A 19,189-nucleotide genomic window follows, 5' to 3' on the forward strand; every position below is an offset into this window, starting at 1 on the left:
AGAGCTACCTACCCTATTCACATCTGTGAATTGCTGGCCTCACTTGCAGCTGATTCTTAGAAGACAAACAGGGAATTGCTATTTATCATCACCATGCTCTTGGGTTGCTCGATAGCCCCATTTATTTGGCTAAATGCTGGTTCTATGATCTGTGAGGAAAAAGAAACACAATACTCGACACCAAAGTAAACTAATTTAATCATCTGGCTTTGAAAACACAGGGCTAAAATGGTGGGACACCAGGGTGATTACATACATTTCTACAGATGATTTTTTTTATTTTTTTTTTGCACTGGGACTGAAAAAAGAAAATTATTTTTTTTACCATAGGGATTGTTCTAGGTTTGAGTAGGTTACAATAAAAATATACATAGCAGTGCCACAAACGTAGACCACACAGGGTAGAAAACATATCTGCCAAACTTTTCCATGCATGTAGAATTTTAAATAATCCAATTGAAACCACTATACTGTCAGAAATAGCTGCTTAAAAGTAATGGCTGCATTTGGTTCTACAGTATTTACTGTGGAGAATACTGGTTTCCTAAAACACCGGACTTTGCTCATAACCCCATGATTTACTTGGATTATACAGTGTCCAATGTTGCAGATAATTCTGACCAGTAATACAGAAGGCATCACTACAAAGTAATATTTCAATATACACAGTGCTAAAAATACCCTAACGTAAACCCAGCCCAAGCGCTCATGCACATGACCATATTACGGATCTGTGTTAGATGTATCAATAATATGGCACCTGCAGCCTTCCATGGGCCACAGTGTAACTGTGTGGTAGCACATCCATATGGCAGCACACAGGGTATTTTTCTTTCTTACAGATGCCATATAAATGTATTATTGCATGCTGTATTACAGAGCAATGCTTCTTTTGAGGCACATGGAGTATATACAGCAGTATAGACACTGTGTGTGCCCCGCTACAGGATCTTACATTGCCATGTGCATGACTCCAAATGATGTGTGTCCTTGTACGTAACCAAGTATAACAGAGATCCTACAGATAATTACCTTAAAGTAATAATAATAAGCACCTTAAAAAGTCAGAAAACGACTGGTCTTAAAAATAATCAAAACACGTATCAAAAAAATTTGTCTTATTTATTAATAAACCTTGTTGTACAAACCTGAAAAGTAAACAAAACTGGCAATAAACAACATGGAGTCTTTCCGTCACAAGGAAAGAGAGCAGAGCAGTGCTAATAAATTAAATGTCAACCTGTAAGCCGTAGTCATAGAAGTTTACTGTCAAGAGGGAAAAGCACACAGCAAGGCCATAAAACTGGACAACCACATTTGAAAACACTTGACTCGGTTTATGTTATTGTTAAATATTCAAAAACAGTTCAGTCTTCTGCAACAACAACCAACAAATTGTATTAAAGGACACTCTCCCAATAGTCACCACTGGCGAGTTCAGTGCAATATGGCTAGCTACGGTTTTTCAGATTTCTTTCAATCATGAAACAAAGAACAATTTTGTAAAAACAATTTCCCTTTTCTTTTTTTTTTTTATACTTTAGTCCCACACATACAAACAACCAGAAAAAAAGGGGCAAAAGTTACGCCATTATTTCTTTTTAGTTGTTCAGTGATGTAAGCAGCACTTATATATGTTACAAGAATAACCCTGTAAGCATCCAGACCGTCTGATGAAGAAATTGAAATGTAAGGCTTTTTCTTCATCTTTTTTTCTTCTCACCGTCCCCTGTCCACCCCAATCCCCAAAAGAAGGCTCAAGTATTTTAATCAATTTACAAGCATATGTACAAAAAAAGGTTGTGATTTGTAATTTGTTTTTCTTTGCAAACACAGAGGTAACAGAAAAAAAAATAAGACAATGAGGAAAATTATTTTTCACATTCACGACAGAACAAAAAAATAATTATTATAAAGGAAAAAAAAACAACACATTTCAGACCCTAGTGGCTCTAGAAGGTGATCAATGAAGCAATTCCATCTCTGTCACAGGAACACACGACAGAGAGAGGGGCTGGAACATAAAACAATGTACATACATATTAATGCTGATTGTGTGATGTGTTGAGATATAGCAGTGGAATGAAATGGAATGTTAGAAAGATTGCACGTCTATGACATAGAAGCACTTCTGGCTTCAACCATTTATATATATATATTTATATACTTTAAATTTTTTCCTTTTCTTTTCCAAAGGATGCTATTGAAGTTTTTTTTTTTTAACATTTCTTTTTCATTTTTTGATAAAGTAGCCAACAGCACCAAAAATAACAGAATGGATTCCTTATGAAATCAGGCACAGTTTATAGTCCCCCACCCCCCACGTGACTTCTGCCAGGAAGGCATTGCTTGAGTTCATTTGCCTCTTCTTCTTCTTTAACTGCTGCATAGAAATGTGCTGGTAACAGAGAACCATTTCCAAGTCTCAGCATTCTGCCTCTGGTTTTGTTTGAAAAAAAAAGTCCATCAGCTGCCAAACCATCCTCCGTTTTTTTTTGTGTTTTGTCTTTTTTTTACCTTTTAAGTTACTATATTTTAGACCCCAATTTAAAAAAAAAATTACAAAACTCATCTTGCACGTGACAGAATGAGACATAGCCAAGAAAAAGCAGATTTTGTTCAAGTTTCGATTTTGTTTTTTTTTTCCTCTAGAAAAAAACTGCTTCCTTGACTAGATAAAGAAATATAAAGAAAAAAAAACACCTTAAACTTATCAAAATGTTTTAAAAGCCTTTTTCACACATGGTTGTCAAGGAAGGCTTTCTGTATATAATTCAGTCTATAGGGGAGGCAGAAAAAAAATGAAAAATCAAAAAACACAGACTGCCCCCTATTTGACTGCCATAAAACAGTGACTAGACTGCAGTGTTGAAAGTATGACTGCAGTGTCTACATACAAAACAAATAAAATAAAATCAACAGTTTAATGCTAAAACAAAGTTACTTCTCTAAAAACCAGAAGAAACAAAAAAAAAATCTTCATAGAGCTAGTGCAAAGACAGCCTGCATTCTACAGCAAGTACTCCAAACTATGGTAGAATTACAAAATAAAAATATATATTTATATATATATATATATATATTTATGTGATCAGAGAACTGAGAGTGTTGGCATCTTCAGGATGAAATTGAAGCACTTTTGGACAAACTGATGGATGAAAGTCTGGAGCATGGCACATCAAGTGTGGCTCTCTTCCTTGGTCCCCTTTTTGGTGTAGAGTTAACCATACAGTTCTCAATGCTGCTGCTGTTTTTTCCAGACACCTTCCCACAGATCTGATTGACAAGACTTATTATTTGTTCCTGTAAGTAAAACAAAAGCAATTAAACTGGCACCAGTTGAACAAATGAAGCACAGCAATATGTGAATATGATCTATGTAAAAAAAAAAAAAAAAATGGGTGACATGACAGCCCATCACTATCAGTAAATTGCTTTAAAGGTGTAGTTCAGAAAAAACAGCATAATAAAATTAAAGTAGTACACAGTAAAATAAAGATTTTACTAAATACATGTTATTATTTATAGCTGCTTGCTTTGTCTATTCGGTAATGCAAACTTTAATCAGGATAGCTACTTTAACTTTACTACAGACACAACCCATCCTAGCAAACAGCAGGACAGGTGAAGTCATGACACAGCATGGGGAAAAATGTCAACCATCCTCCTCACTTTGTCTGTCACTTTACTGCATTGGGATAAACATAGGCTGCTGGATTGCACCAACATTTATTCCAGTATTACGTTATTTACTCTGTGCCCAAAATAACCTCTCACTGTATCTGTTTGCATACAATTGTAGCAACAGTGTGCACACACAGACACTGCCAAATGACAGGACTGACAGTGCTAGCATTTCCACTCACTTCAGGCCATGTCAGTCCAGCATTATAATCCTGTATAGTCTCAGACTCCAACACAGCAATAAAAACATAGTCAATATGCAGGATCTTGTTTCCATCTAATGCGATTCCCATAGTACATCATAATATGTACTGACGTCTAAACACACAGGTTAAGGGCCACCACCAGGAAGCCCAGTGGTGGAGGATTGAGCAGTCAAGTGTTGCTTTGGTTATATTTTTTAGCCAGCCTGGCCCTTAAAACAGGTACTCCAGGAGTACAAAAAAAAAAATATTTATATTGACCTTGAAATATAAGTTACTACGCTACAGGACCAAACTTCTATCCTCAACTTGGAAACACTATCACACTCTTCTCCCAACTTTAATTCATCCTGCTATTTTGGTCTCCCAAGAAAACCACTTTTCAGCTGAACTTGAAACCTCCTGAAAGGAATGAGTAATAGCTCCACTAACTTGTGCACCATGTCGCTGTAACATAATTTAATCGTTTCCTGTGTAGAACCAGGCCCGGATTAAAGGGAGGGCACGTGCCCAGGGGCCTCCACCACTAGAGGGGCCTCCACCAGCCCAAACCCAGAAGTGGTGTCTGGGAGCCAGTCCCACCCGCAAAAAGCATGTGGAAACCCTACCTGGACACAGCACTGGCCACACTGCATGCTTTCCAGGTAGGGAGGGAGGTGTAGGGTTAATCCTGTGTAAGCATCTCCTTCCCGGCAGGCTCAGACCCCCCTGGTGGGTCTTTGAATGGATTCTTCCTGTCAAGCTTCTGGGTGCCTGTCTCATGCAGAGGTCCTCACTCCCCCTTGCCCCTCCCCCTTACTGAGCAGAGGACAGCGTGGGACCTCAGCAAGGAAACCTGATGTCTCCAGCAGGGATGTGACATCATGGAGCATGCTGGCGCATCTGTCACAGTGGCTGACAGGCTGAAGGAACAGAGAAGAGCCAGAAGAGAGAAGACCTGTCATCTGCCCAGATCAGGTGAGTATGAGGTTTTGTTTTGTATTGGCACATCAGAGCAGGGGTATATACTATAGAGGCACATATCAGAGCAGGGATATATACCATAGGAGCATAAATCAGAGCAGGGGTATATACTATAGGGGCATATATCAGAGCTGGGGGCATATACTATGGGGGCATATATCAGAGCAGGGGTATATACTATAGGGGCATATATATATAATATAGCCTGTGTGCAGCGCATGATATATAGCCTGTGTGCAGCCTATGATATATAGCCTGTGTGCAGCCTATGATATATAGCCTGTGTACAGCCTATGATATATTGCCTGTGTGCAGCCCATAATATATAGTCTGTGTGCAGTTTATGGTATATAGCCTCTGTGCAGCCTATGATATATACCATGTGTGCAGCATATGACATATAGCCTGTGTGCAGTATATGACATGTAATCTGTGTGCAGTGTATGATATATAGCCTGTATGCAGCATATGATATATAGCTTGTGTGCAGCATATGACATATAGCCTGTGTGCAGTGTATGATATATAGTCTGTGTGCAGCGTATGATATATAGCCTGTGTGCAGCGTATGATATATAGCCTGTGTGCAGCGTATGGTATATAGCCTGTGTGCAGTGTATGATAAATAGCTTGTGTGCAGTTTATGGTATATAGCCTGTGTGCAATGTATGATATATAGCCTGTGTGCAGCATATGGTGTATATATAGCCTGTGTGCAGTATATGGTACATATAGCCTGTGTGCAGCATATGACATGTAGCCTGTGTGCAGCTATATATGCCATGATCCTTAAGGTATATTCACATGTAGCATATCCGCTATAGATTATACACAGCCTTTGAGTACTTTCTGTTCTTTACAGCTTCAGGTAGTTTATATGGTTGGGAATTGAAGATGTGACCTAGACTTGCAAGTCCAGGTCTGCCTGCGATTCACAACTGCACATGCTAGTTGTGGGGGCTAAAACAGTGGGCAAGAGAGCACAGAAAGTGCTAACGTGCTGTGTTCTCGCATTGAATTAAGTGGGAACACACTGTGATGCTCACCCCTCCCCCATCCTGTCTCTAGGGCCTGACATCTTCCTCTGGACTGCAGCCTCTAGGGACCATCATATGCAGAACAGAGGAGGATGCTGAGCCACACAGCCAGGAGTGAGGAGGGGTAGGTGCTAAGTCCCCTACAGTAATCAGCCACCTATATAGATTGCTGTATGGTTTATTTGTGGAGGAAGAAAATGGGGGGGCCCCCAACAAAATTGTTGCCCAGGGCCTCCACCAACCTTAATCCGGCCCTGTGTAGAACCAACTTGTATTTTGGGCTTGCAGTATGCTGGAATAATGCACAGGGTTGGCAACCATTTGTAAAGGTTAGGTTTAATCCTGCAGAATGGTGTTGCTAAAAAAGTGTGCAACAAACATGGGCTCTCATCATGTCAGGAGGAATATCGAAGCACAGCCACATGTAACACTATAATCTCTTACATGTAAAGCTGGGTTCGCATCTGCATCACAGGCTCTGTTTGGGGAATCCTTTTATACCAGTGCTTCTCAAACTGTGAGGCGCCCCCTAGTTGTTGGTGAGGCCCAGCTGGGGAGCCAGTTTTCACAAAGTAACTATGATCTGCACAGTCCTCCATAATCTCCATTTTAACAACATTATTAATTTATTTTGTACTTGCTTTATTAGTATATAAAGCTTGGGAAATGAGTGTAAGCTAGCCCTAGCATTATTTCCAGCTTTTAAATGGACTTCCACCACAGATGATGAGGCCCAAGCATCCTCTTGGCCAGTCTGGTGAGGCCCAGGCATGCCTTGGTCTGTTGTGTGAGGCTCCAGTAGAAATAGTTTGAGAAGCACTGGTTTATACCACACACAACCGCAGCATGCAGGTTTTTCTTTTTTTTTTGTGTGTCTGGTCAAATACAGTCACACTAACCAGAAGCCTGATGACCCTATTAAAGTCAATGGGGGTCTGTCAGTCACCGTTGGTGTCCAATATATTTTGGCTGGCTTACTCTGTTTACCACTGTTGAATGGAATCAGCAATGGAGGCCCTAAAAGGAGGCTCCAAATATAAATGGTATATACAGCAAAAAATAAGCAAAATCTGTTTTCTCTTTATGTATCTCATATATATATATATTTATTTATTTTTTATTTTTTTTCACTTATGATAATTTACCTCATCGTAGCGATACATCAGCTTCAAACCTCGACACGACTTCTGCTTCTCCACGTGACGCAGCGCACACTCCAGGCAGAACACGACATTCTCATTTTCTTGCACTACCTGAAAGAAAATAAAGTAGAAGAGTGGATTAGGCAAGGACAACAGTCTCTGGGTATCAAGCAGGAAATGGAGCCATTACTAAAACACGGCTACATAATCTTATTGAGGTGGAAGTTACATAGTGACTGAGCACGGTTATTACATTACATACTGGAGGATGCCCGCCAGTGCACATTGCTCTAATGAATGATACAATATGAAGAAGTGGCCTGTGTGGCAGTAACAAACCCAGTAATTTGAGTCCCTTTGTACCAACAGCAAGGTAAGGCAAGCCGTAGATGGACATCCAGAATGGAAACCAATGACCACTAAACCTAAATACAAGTTGGTCCAAAATGAGAAGGTGCCCGGTAACAGTTACAAAATATATGTAAAAGTTCCCATATGATGAAATGGTGTGTAGGTCTGCCAGATATCGGACAGCTAGTGCTCAGTCATTTCTGGGGGTTTAAAGTTGTTTTCTTATGGTGGAACATATCAGGAAGGTATAGAAGTCAAGTTGTGTGACCAAAGAAAAAGAACACTGAATAAACTTAAAATGAGTATGTAACAAATCTTTGTTCTTACAGGTGAACAATAGAATTATATGCATGTTTCTCCTTGCTGATTAGTGTCACTATGTGGATTTATGTAGTATCAGTGCAGCATTGTAATACTGCTGGCAGCAAGCCATTACAGAACATAAATAATGTGCCATCTTTATAAGCTGGCAACTAAAAGTTGTAAACAGATGGGCGAGAACCACCTTGTAATGCATATAGTGTATCATGCAAATTGTTGTTGTACTGGATTTGTTATAGATTTTCAGCAATTCACCTTTTGTGACCCTGAAGCCATCAAGGTAATTCAGCTAAAATAACAACAAGAACATTCCAACCTATGAACTTTATTTTATATACAATGCGGATGTACAATGCATCGCAAGCATGTATAATGTAGATCATAAAAGGGTCAGAAGCTTTGAGACAAAGAATCATGTCATACGACACGTGATAGCTGCAGAAGCCATGTTTATTCTCACCTTAGAAGTAATGTGCCGCTGTGAATCTTTATTAAAAACACATTATACATTGATAAGACTGATGAAAACACACGCATAAAGCACTGACACCACCAGTACCAAATCTGCTCTTGCTCACCATGGAAAGGTAGCACAAATGCTGGCAAATCTGGCATCTTCTCTCGGACGTTTCAAACTGCAGCCACTTCCGAGGCTTTTTCTTCCCATCCAACGATGAGTTGCTGGTGTCATGGCTCCCGTAGCGTGCAGATGAGTGAAGGCCTGCCTCAAAGAGTTCCCTCCTCTGCCTCAACTCTGTATCCCTGACCAACAAAAGAGCAAGTTAGAAACTGCACGGCTCATCACTTTACTCTGATTACGGCTAGCTCTCCCGTAGCTCTGTAATGAGAGCGAAGTGATGATAACACAATCCTTCACCTACAAAGGAAATACAGTGGTGAATTTTAATACACGGATAACAGCATTAAAATATCACGTTTTGGTGACTGTGATATCATCCCCATCCCTCTGCAGTTGGGGAATAAGGCGGTGATGTTGAAGACCTGCACTGAGAGTAAAGAGTTTAAGTCACTGCATATCCTGAATCAACTCATGGTTCAGATTATGCAGTATGAATTTTGTCACATGGGAGGTAATGTTTAGGAACAGCTCCCTAGGTGACACAGCAAAAACAAGTCAAAATCTGTATATAGTTACGGATATTGATCATCAACCACATCTTGGAAATAGATGCTACACAGTGGACAAAAAACAACAGCATTAAACAAGCAAGACACCAGTTTATACGCATATCAAGGCTTTAAAACACTCTCCAGACTCGGTTGCTGTTGCCTTTGTCTTGTAAGCGTAGAGACATCTGCTTGTTAAAAAAAAAAAAAAGAAAAAAAGGGAGTCTTGACATCTTTCGGGGGGAAAAAAAGCGGTGAAGATATGTCTTCAAAAAGTTCATGAGTTGTCTTTGATACTTTGCCTCATGGAGTGAATGTGTATGACACATTACAAAAAAACATACAGTACACTGTTCTGAGCGTTTTGGACCTTGCACTCCATAGATATAAAAATAGAAAAATTATACAAAAAGTACAGAAATTCCATTACAGTGGTCGGTGGTATGAAAAGGAAAACTCCAGACAAAAAGCAAATATTCATTGTTGAGTGGAGTTCACCAAGTTATCCCAAAATGCAAAACTTCACTCACCTGTGATAGTGATCATGAAACCCAGACCCTTCCAATACTTATTGAAGTCACTACTTCAGGGCATAAATAGGCATCACCAACGCGTCCATCAAACAGGGAGAGACACACCCCGCAGTGGCCAAGTGGAGCCCACTGGATCACAGGCAAGCTGAACTTTACATTTCACTAGATACAACTTAGTGAGCTCCACCCAAAGCTTCATGTATAGTTTTATCTATACATGAAGCTTCGGGTGGAGTTCTCATTTACGTTACTGTAGCATGTAAAACCATTACGCAACCATTAGTCTTTTCTATTACCTGAGCTCTCCAAGCAGTGAAGAAATGATACTCAGAGTTGGACTGTTCTCCTTTTTAGCCTCAGCTGTTGCAATTTGATACAATAATTTCTCCATAGAGAACGGCTTTGCTATGTGTCGAAGTTTCATTTCCTGATGAAACAAAAACAAATTGACATGGAATGAAACATAGTAAAGTAGGTGGTTGCAGAAGCTATAAGAACAGTTCTGCAATGTGGTTCTATATAAGGATTAATAGAGCTCAGAGATTTGTTTTAGAAAATCTCATACATTCTATTAATTTATTTTCTAAATGCAGCGGACTGGATCTCGAAACTCCAGACATCTTAATTCATTACGATGCTGGAGGCTTCAAAACTGTTACATCTAAGCGCCACTGCACTGACATAGCGTGTCAGAAGAATAGCATGAACATTTAAACAGTTTTGGAGCTCCCAGCATCATAATGAATCATGATGTCTGGAGCTCCGAGATCCGATCCGCAGAATACTGTCCATGTACGAACCGTATATTGTGGATGTGTGAAAAGGACCTTAAGGCCCTATTACACGGAGCAATAATCAGACCGATTTGTCAGATTATTGCTTTATATAATAAAGACAACTACAAGCTAAAGAAATGATCATTGGCTGACCGTTGACTTTCAACATCATTTGCAGACGACTGCGCATTGCTAAATGTAATAACATATCTGCAAACAAAAAAATATATATATTTTATACATACCTGTCCATGCTCCCTGGTGTTATAACTTCTGCTCGCTCCCTGCAAACACCTCTGGAACACCTGAGACGGTCTCTAAAGCAACAGGCGGCTCAGCCAATCACTGGCTGCAGCGTTGTCCCGTCTCGGTCAGTGACTGGCTGAGCAGACTGTCACTGCAGGGACAGGTGTAGAAGCTTCAGAGGCGGCCCTTACTGCACTAAAATGGAGCCGTGTAATAGGCTCTGTAGCCGCATCAAGAACGAACTGACATTCTGGAGGGAGCACAAGGACTGGGGCTGCAAAGACCTGTGGTTTTTTCTTTGATGCTGCCCCCTTCAGACTGGGACATTTAAACATATGATTGTCCAGAAACAAAAAAAAAAAAAAAAGTTGAATGCTACAATGCTTCCTGTATTATAACAGTAAAGCATTATAAAGAGACCATTCATGTGTGGGGTTGATTTTCATCCAAAAGGAGTAAGCTCACTCACGATGTCAAGAATGTAAACAGTGAGTCTTTGGTTATAAAGTAAAATAAGTTCTGAAATGCGTATAACAGTACTTGAGTATACAATAAAATCATCTGCTAAAAATGACACACCGGGAGAATCAGTGCATGTCACTAGAGGGTAGAAAAATGTTTGAGAGAAAAAAAAAATTGTGTTTTTTACAAACATTTGGAGCACTGCAAAAAGTTTCACTTTCCTGGTATAAGCATTGATACACATGCTAGATGGGGGGGCATTTAACATGAAGGGTTTACTCTTGAGAAAACTCTTTAAAGTAAATGTACCATTTCTCTAAAGGGGAAAAAAAATTCTCACTTGGTATCAACTTTCTTAACCCCAGGTTACCACTGGCATATGTAAAATCATTTCTACCCATCAAAGGTGTCCACAGCTGTTACGTTTTGTGGGCTACAGATGCACTTTTGTCTTATCATTTTACAGAGATTGACATTAATAGATAATCCCTATAATAAAATGGTCTTAGAGAGAAAGCAAATCTGTAAGTATTTGTGTGTACCTTGGCAGTTTTGAAGCCCATGCTTGTCCACTGGGTGGTAGCAAAGTGCACAGTTTCAGAAACACTGTAACCACAGCACACTTTTGACACAAAGGATCCTGGGAAGCAGACGACAAACTGCCCACTCTGCTGTATAGTACGGTGCACCTTGATCCCCTCCTTGCACAGCACCTCTGGGGAGATCTGCAGCAGGAAACAAATATTAGCTGGACTAATGCATACAGTTGTCCTTAGAACCGAGGCCAAAAAGTTCAATCTTGGGTTTATCAGATCAGAAAGGCTTTTCTAGGTCTTTTACTGAGAAGAGGCTTCTTTCTGGACACTCTGCTGTAAAGATGCAATTGGGGTGCAGCAGTGAATGTTGACCATGTAGATGTTTCTCCTATCTGCACAAAGGATCTTTGGATCTCAGCTATAGTGACCATTGGGATTTTGGTCACTTCTCTTACCAATGTCCTTCTTCCCCAATAGGTTTGGTGGGGTTGGCCAGCAATAGGAAGAGTCCTGGTTGTCCCAGACTCCTTTATTTAAGGACTTTGGAGGCCACTGTGTTCTTGGGAACTTTTACTACACTAGGAATTTTTTGTACCCTTCTCCAGGTCTGTGTCACCCATTATTCTGTCTCAGAGCTCTACAGGCAGTTCTTTCCCCCTCGTGGCTTCCCTTTAATATGCATTTTCTGCTGTGAGACCTTATATAGACAAGGCTGTGTCTTTCCAAATCTTGTCTAATGAACTGAATTTACCAAAGGAAGCCTCTGATCAAGGTGTAGAAACATATATAAGAATTGACAGTAGAAATGCAAGGTCCCAAGAGCTAATATTCAAGTGTTATGGTTAAGGCTGTGTTCCAGCATTTGTGTTCTGAATGTGGCAGAAACCATGCCCCTATTTCTTTACCAATAGCTGTGTGGTGATGGCGATAATCCTGACATAACTGCGCAGCTATAAATTAAGAAACAGAAGCATGGTTTTGGCCACATTCTGAAAGCATTCTGAACATAAATGTGGGAACATTGCCAAATGGTTTGAACTTATGTCCATGTGAAATGTTTTGTTTTTCTTTTAAATAAATTCACAAAAATTCTTCTCACATTCTCAACATAGGGTATAGAGTGCAGATTGATGGGGCTAAACATAATGGATTTTACAACCAAGCAATGCATCTAGCACCTGGGCAGCACCATGTTGCCACGCTGGCACAGTGTAGACTTACCATGACATTACTTTCAAGCATCTGAAGACCAGGAGTACCATTGGCTTGAAGTAGAGTATGTACCACTTTGTCAAGTTTGCTCTCTTCCTCAGCAGGAATGCAATACCTAATAATGACAATACATTGGATAATGTTATAGAAGCAAAGTCAGGGCTTAACTCCAAAAGATTATGCCCGTCAGTAAAGAACACAAAGTCCTGGGTGTTCATTCTTATAGCAATTCAAGTATTATTATTTAACTTTAAAGAGCCCTTAACCCCTAGACGACCTAGGACGTACCGGTACGTCCTGAGCTATGACGCGCGCTCTGGAGCGGAGCACGCTTCATAGCAGGTGGGGGCCGGCTGCAATCAGCAGCCGGCAATTTACCGTTAATGACACACTGCAGCGTGGCAATAACTCGCGGCGACTGTGTGACTCCCGATCGTTAAAACGGACCGCCGAAGGTCTCTCACCTGCCTCCGTGCGATCCAATCTGTGCTCTGGTCACTGAGCCTGCACAGGCAGGCTCAATGAGCAGATGGCCAATAACACTGATCAATGCTATGCCTATGGCATAGCAATGATCAGTGTGTAAAATAAAAGTAATGAATGTACAAGTCCCCCAAATGTTATTAAAAAAAAAAAAAAAGTTAAAATCACTAACACACTACCCCAAAACCCCTCCCCCAATAAAAGTTTAAATCACCCCCCTTTCCCATTATATAAATAAAACATATAAAAATAAATAAATAAATAAACATATAATATGCCGTAGCGTGCATAATTGTCCAATCTATTAAAATATAACAAGCGTCATTGCGAACGGTGTAGACGAAAAGAGGGAAAAAAGTGCGCAGATTACCGATTTTGTTACATTATATATATAAAAAAAAAAAATTATAAAAAGTGATCAAAACGTCGATCTTCACAAATATAAAAATATAAATATATAAAAAATAAAACTGTTATAAGCGTCACAATAGGCCCATTTTATTAATAATTAATTGCCAAAAAAAGGATTTCATTAAAAAAAAAATATATATATCATTAGAGAATCTGTGTAAACCTGCATGTGGTTGTGTTCGGACTGAACTTTAGAATAATGGTTTCCATATAGTGCATTACGTAGACACAGGAACCCCCCAAACGTTACCATATTGCATTCTTTTTTACGATTTCACCTATTTATATCTTCATAAATAATATATTTGGAATTCCATCATACATGTTATGGTAAAATGAAAGATGCCATTACACAGTACAACTATTCCTGTAACAAACAAGCACTTACATGGCTTGTAGATAGAAAACTGAAAGTGCTAGAGCTCTTAGAAGGGGAGGAGGGAAAAACAAAAGCGCAAAGATTAAAATTTGCGCGGTCCACTGGGTCATTTTGGGCCCGGTCCTGACATTTTTTTCCTGACACTGGTGAGGAGGTGGCTGAGGAAAACAACGTCCACTCACCTCCCCGGTTTCAGCGGCAGGTCCCGTATCGTGGCACTCCGGTCCCCGGACGCTTCCTGGTGTCTGGCGCGGGCCCGAGACGATACGTCTCGAAATGGATCCCACTTCCGTCACTGACTGGCTGAGCGGACCTGAGACGTCACGTCTCTGGCCCGCGTCAGACACCAAGAAGCGGCCGGGAACCGTGGACCAGAGCGCCGCAATGCGGGACCCGCCGCTGGAACTGGGGAGGTGAGTGGACGTCGTTTCCCTCAGCCACCTACTCCCCGGTGTCAGGAAATAAATGCCCCCTGCCGGACTACCCCTTTAATTCCAGAGCGCTATACAAGCAAAAGGGGTGACAAACAGAACATTACAAAATCTAAAGAGGAACATAAATAAGGTAAATGGCGGACTGGTTCATGGGGAAAGAGAACTCTGACCACGAGGGATTACAGTCTACAAATGATACAAATGTTATGTGAGAAGGAGGTTTGTTGTTGGTCATTGTGACAACTAACACGGCTGCAAATGCAAGTAGTTAAAAGGTTAAAAAGAAAAGTATAAATTGAGCTAAAAGTGGATTGTGCTCATTTTTAATGCACAACCATCCTTATACACTGGGATTTCGTAGCAGAGAACATGCACCCAGCAAGAGGGATTCTTACGTGTAAGAAAAAGTGATAATTCTACAAAGAAAAGTAGCCTTTAATCTATAAATAATCTACTGCTCAGCTTACCTTCCTCCTATTGTAAATGCAGCGTACTCTGAACACTCAGCTACGTGCTACAGGTATATGAAACCTGATCTGATTGGACGTACTAGTGCACATATAGGACAGTTGCCAAGGAACATAACCTTTTTCAGAGTAAATAATACAATGTTTATAACGATAGAAAGGTAAGCCGGTTCCCTATGTAAACTCTACCTTGTATTTAGTGTGACACACATATCTGAAGCATAAAAAACGTGTTGAACGCCATAATGCACAACACAGAGAAATCAAAATTCACAGAGTGACAAAAATAGCCACACAAAAAAATAAAAAAAGCAAAAGTTTCTCTGAATACAGTTTATTCACTATTGTGGGAAAATTAAGGGTTCCCATCTCTATTTATGGTGGCAAATTGCCATTAGAGACATCAAAGCATAACCAAACAACATGGTGAGGGTAAAGCCACAAGAGCAGCAGCCCATGGGTGCATGACTTTGTGGGTAAATCACGCGGCCATTGGACACGGCATGAGGGCATGGTTTCAGCTGCATGTAGCTGACCACTCGTGATTTAACCCTAATCATGAAAACCAATTGTTTTGTTGGTGATACAGTGTATGGTGGCACACACACAGCAACACTTACCAAATGCAATCAGCACCAGTGTGTAAGTAGTCAATGTAGGGAAGGTGATTTTGGTCTCGAGACCAGCATGAGGTAGAAAAAACCATGCCAATGTTAAGCCAAGGAATTGTAACTCCTGAAACATGAAAATAAAGTATTTCATTAACAGTTTCAAAGTGTAATAGGTGCAACTGCATACATGACAATATAAAAAGATCAGTAGCCCATGAAGCTGGATATCCTGCTGAATAATACTTTTTTTTTCCCCCCCTAAATTCTTAATTTACGCAAATTATGTAACATGAGGCATTTTTTTAAGGTTTAAGATCTAGACATTATTGCTATGCCTTATTTACGTACCTAGGTACTAGAGGTCTACAACAGAACCACCTGAAGTTTTGCCAGGAATGTGTAGGAGACATGTTTGGGAGGTGATCAGCATTTATTAAAAATGTGGCCATGTTTTCCTCCTCAATTAATTCACAATGTACCATCTCATTTGTGTGAAGAGATAGCAAGAGTCCAAAGAGTAGGCACAGTATAAAATATAACATTATTAAAAGAAACAGCACCTCTGCTGCCACCATTGGCTTCTCCGGGAACTGCACAATCCTTGGTCCCAACACAGCTACATATCACTACACTGCTGTTATACTGACCTCTCCTATGCATATTAGAATAAACCTGGGGAAGCAGCACAAGTCACAGCAGCATTAAAGTGATTTTTCAGTCAAAATGTATATCAGTAACAGATCGACAAGGCGTTGACACCTGGCACCTGCGCTAATCAGCTGTTTGGTGCTGCACTACACAAGTAATGGAGTTTGTCTCTGTTCACTGTGTAGTGGTGGTGACCTGTAACTGAAGCTCAGCTCCAGTGAAGTGAATAGGAGCTGAACTGCAGCTACACAAACCCACAGCCACACAATAAGGGTGCGTTCACACCTACCGCATCCGCAGCTTATTTTTCCGCAGAAATCCGCAGGTCTGGTGGTGCAGATTTCAACCTGCGAGAAATCCGCGTATGTGTGCGTTTTGCGGTTTTTCTGCAGCAAGTTTATTGCAACTGAAATGTCCGTTTAGAACGAGAGACATTTTAAACTGACATTTCAGTTGCGATAAACTTGATGCAGAAAAACCGCAAAACGCACACATACGCGGATTTCTCGCAGGTTGAAATCTGCACTACCAGACCTGCGGATTTCCGCGGAAAAATAAGCTGCGAATGCGGTAGGTGTGAACGCACCCTAAATCAAGAAAAACTCTGTTCATTGTGTAGGGTGGCACCAAACAGTTGACTGGCACGTGCACTGGGTGTCAACACCCCGTTGATCAGTTAAAGAAGCAGTTCACAAAAAATTATTATTGGTCCCCCCGGTAGGCTCTGTCACATATACTCACGGCAGCTGATTGGTGTCCTGCGGCGCCGTTCAAAGCCGGTGCTCGCTCACATCTGCCTCTTCTGCCACTCCTCTTCTCTGCCTTGTAACTGAACGCTGGAAGACACGCGCTTCCATAGAAAATGCATGGAAGCGTGTGAGATCTGGCGTATAATCACAGGACAGAGAAGGAGTCACCGGAGAGGCGGATGTGAGCTTGATTTGAACAGCACCGCGGGACTGGAATGAAGCCGCGCCGAGGGACACCGATCAGCTGCCGTGCGTATACATGACAGAGCCTACCGGGGGGCCAATAATATTTTTTTGTGAAATGCTTCTATAATGATGAGCTTTCCTGTGGTTGGCTAATCAGCACATTTTGCCTGGAAACCCCCTTTAACCCCATAAGCCGACTCTGACCTGTCTGACCTATCCATGTAATTCGGAAATAGTTTTTGGTTTTTTTTTTTTCAAATTTCTTTTTATTTCTTTTATATTTTTTTATCAAGAAAACAGAATTAACTGAATTGCATCCTTTGTACATTTAGTGATAAGTGACAATTTTGGTCAGGCGCACAGGCCCTGCTGGTTAAAGGAGAAGTCCGGCGAACATTTTTATTAAAGTATTGTATTGACCACCAAAAGTTATACAAATCACCAATATACACTTATTATAAGAAATGCTTATAAAGTACTTTTTTCCCTGCACTTACTACTGCATCAAGGCTTCACTTCCTGGATAAAATGGTGATGTCACGACCCGACTCCCAGAGCTGTGCGGGCTGTGGCTGCTGAAGAGGATGATGGCAGGGGGACACTGAGGGACACAGGGCTCTGGAGGGACACTGAGCATCCCCCTGCCATCATCCTCTCCAGCAGCCACAGCCCGCACAGCTCTGGGAGTCGGGTCGTGACATCACCATGTTATCCAGGAAGTGACCACCATTTTATCCAGGAAGTGACATCACCATGTTATCCAGGAAGTGAGGCCTTGATGCAGTAGTAAGTGCAGGGAAAAAAGTACTTTATAAGCATTTCCCATAATAAGTGTATATTGGTGATTTGTATAACTTTTGGGGGGTAATACAATACTTGAATAAAAATTTTCGCCGGACTTCTCCTTTAAAGGATAAATGCATGACCTGTCACCTGTCACCTAGAAACACCAAGCAGTACTGCTGTGGCCCTTAATATGCTACTTGCCGAACAGTACATGTACTGCACTGAGGGTTAAGGGGTTAAATATGTATGGAGACTCAGTAGAGCAGTGGTCCTTCAACAGCTGACAGCAACAGACAGTGACTGGCATGAGCATTAGCTCCGACGCCACTTATTTAACCTACTAGATTTCATAGATAATAGAGACTATGGCATCTAGGCAGTTAAAACCACCCACCAGTAACCTTTAAGGGTCCAATCACATGGGAAAGGAACCCTATAAAGTAAGCTATACAGCAAGTACAATTAGTGTAAAATAACTAATGTTACAAATTTACCAGGCACAGCACCAAGGTGTCGCAGGATGGATCCTGAATTATTGGGAAGGACTGTGAGATTCCATCCATGCCTATAAAACAAAAAAACATTTGACAATCTGCACAGTTGATAGTGATAAAGGATGAACACATGATAACCTACTAACCTTGAGAAGGGCTCTGCTTTACCCACAGGAAATCCACTGCCATGAGTCTTTGTGCAAACCTTTCCACAATGCACAGCAACATGACAAGTCTTCTGCTCAACAATACGCCAATACTCTTGCTGAAATAAAAAGAGCAGGGTTATTATTGTGAATTATTGGGGTACTTGTTATCAAGGAACTACATATTAAGTTTTTGATAACTACAAAATTTTCCCAACCATTTTTATACAATTTCATCAATAAATCTAAAATGAAAAGTGAAGTGACTCTGGAATTCTCTTCAATTAGACACCCACTGATCACCTAGTGATCCCCAATCTAATGTATAGGTGATGACTCCTTTATGGATAATATTTTTTCCCTACATTTTAATACTTGTTTTTATGTCACTATATTCTAAAGTCTCGTAATATTTTGGGTTTTTTCCATGTTATTATCATTATTATTGTCATTATTGTAAATCAGCACTCACTTACTGAGCCTATTACCTGGCTCGATAATCGCACAGCGGGGCTACACAAGCAACGCTACCGATGTAATGCTTTTAGAATGGCTTTTATAAAAGTCTTTTGTAAGGGTAGAGAACCCCTTAAAAGAACCAAAACTAACATGCTTAAAGGGGTTATCCAGCGCTACAAAAACATGGCCACTTTCCCCCCTACTGTTGTCTCCAGTTTGGGTGAGGTTTTGAAGCTCAGTTCCATTGAAGTAAATGGAGCTTAATTAAAAACCACACCTGAACTGGAGACAACAGTAGGGGGAAAAGTGGCCATGTTTTTTGTAGCGCTGGATAACCCCTTT

At 40.7% G+C, this 19,189-nt stretch overlaps 1 protein-coding gene across 1 annotated transcript in view; it reads right to left on the bottom strand.

Moving 5' to 3' along the window:
- Positions 1-1,103: 1,103 nt before the first annotated feature.
- Positions 1,104-19,189, bottom strand: part of JARID2 (jumonji and AT-rich interaction domain containing 2) — a 126,419-nt gene continuing 108,333 nt past the window's right edge. The window contains exons 10-18 of the mRNA XM_069957990.1: positions 18,389-18,507; positions 18,243-18,313; positions 15,389-15,503; positions 12,604-12,709; positions 11,389-11,571; positions 9,659-9,789; positions 8,280-8,463; positions 7,033-7,140; positions 1,104-3,303 (exon numbers count right to left, since the gene is read on the bottom strand). Coding sequence (XP_069814091.1) covers positions 3,118-3,303; positions 7,033-7,140; positions 8,280-8,463; positions 9,659-9,789; positions 11,389-11,571; positions 12,604-12,709; positions 15,389-15,503; positions 18,243-18,313; positions 18,389-18,507 — 1,203 coding nt within the window. The 3' untranslated portion in view covers positions 1,104-3,117. The remainder of the gene's footprint in view (positions 3,304-7,032; positions 7,141-8,279; positions 8,464-9,658; positions 9,790-11,388; positions 11,572-12,603; positions 12,710-15,388; positions 15,504-18,242; positions 18,314-18,388; positions 18,508-19,189) is intronic.

This window comes from Dendropsophus ebraccatus, chromosome 2, assembly GCF_027789765.1.
Source record: "Dendropsophus ebraccatus isolate aDenEbr1 chromosome 2, aDenEbr1.pat, whole genome shotgun sequence".
Taxonomy (NCBI): domain Eukaryota; kingdom Metazoa; phylum Chordata; class Amphibia; order Anura; family Hylidae; genus Dendropsophus; species Dendropsophus ebraccatus.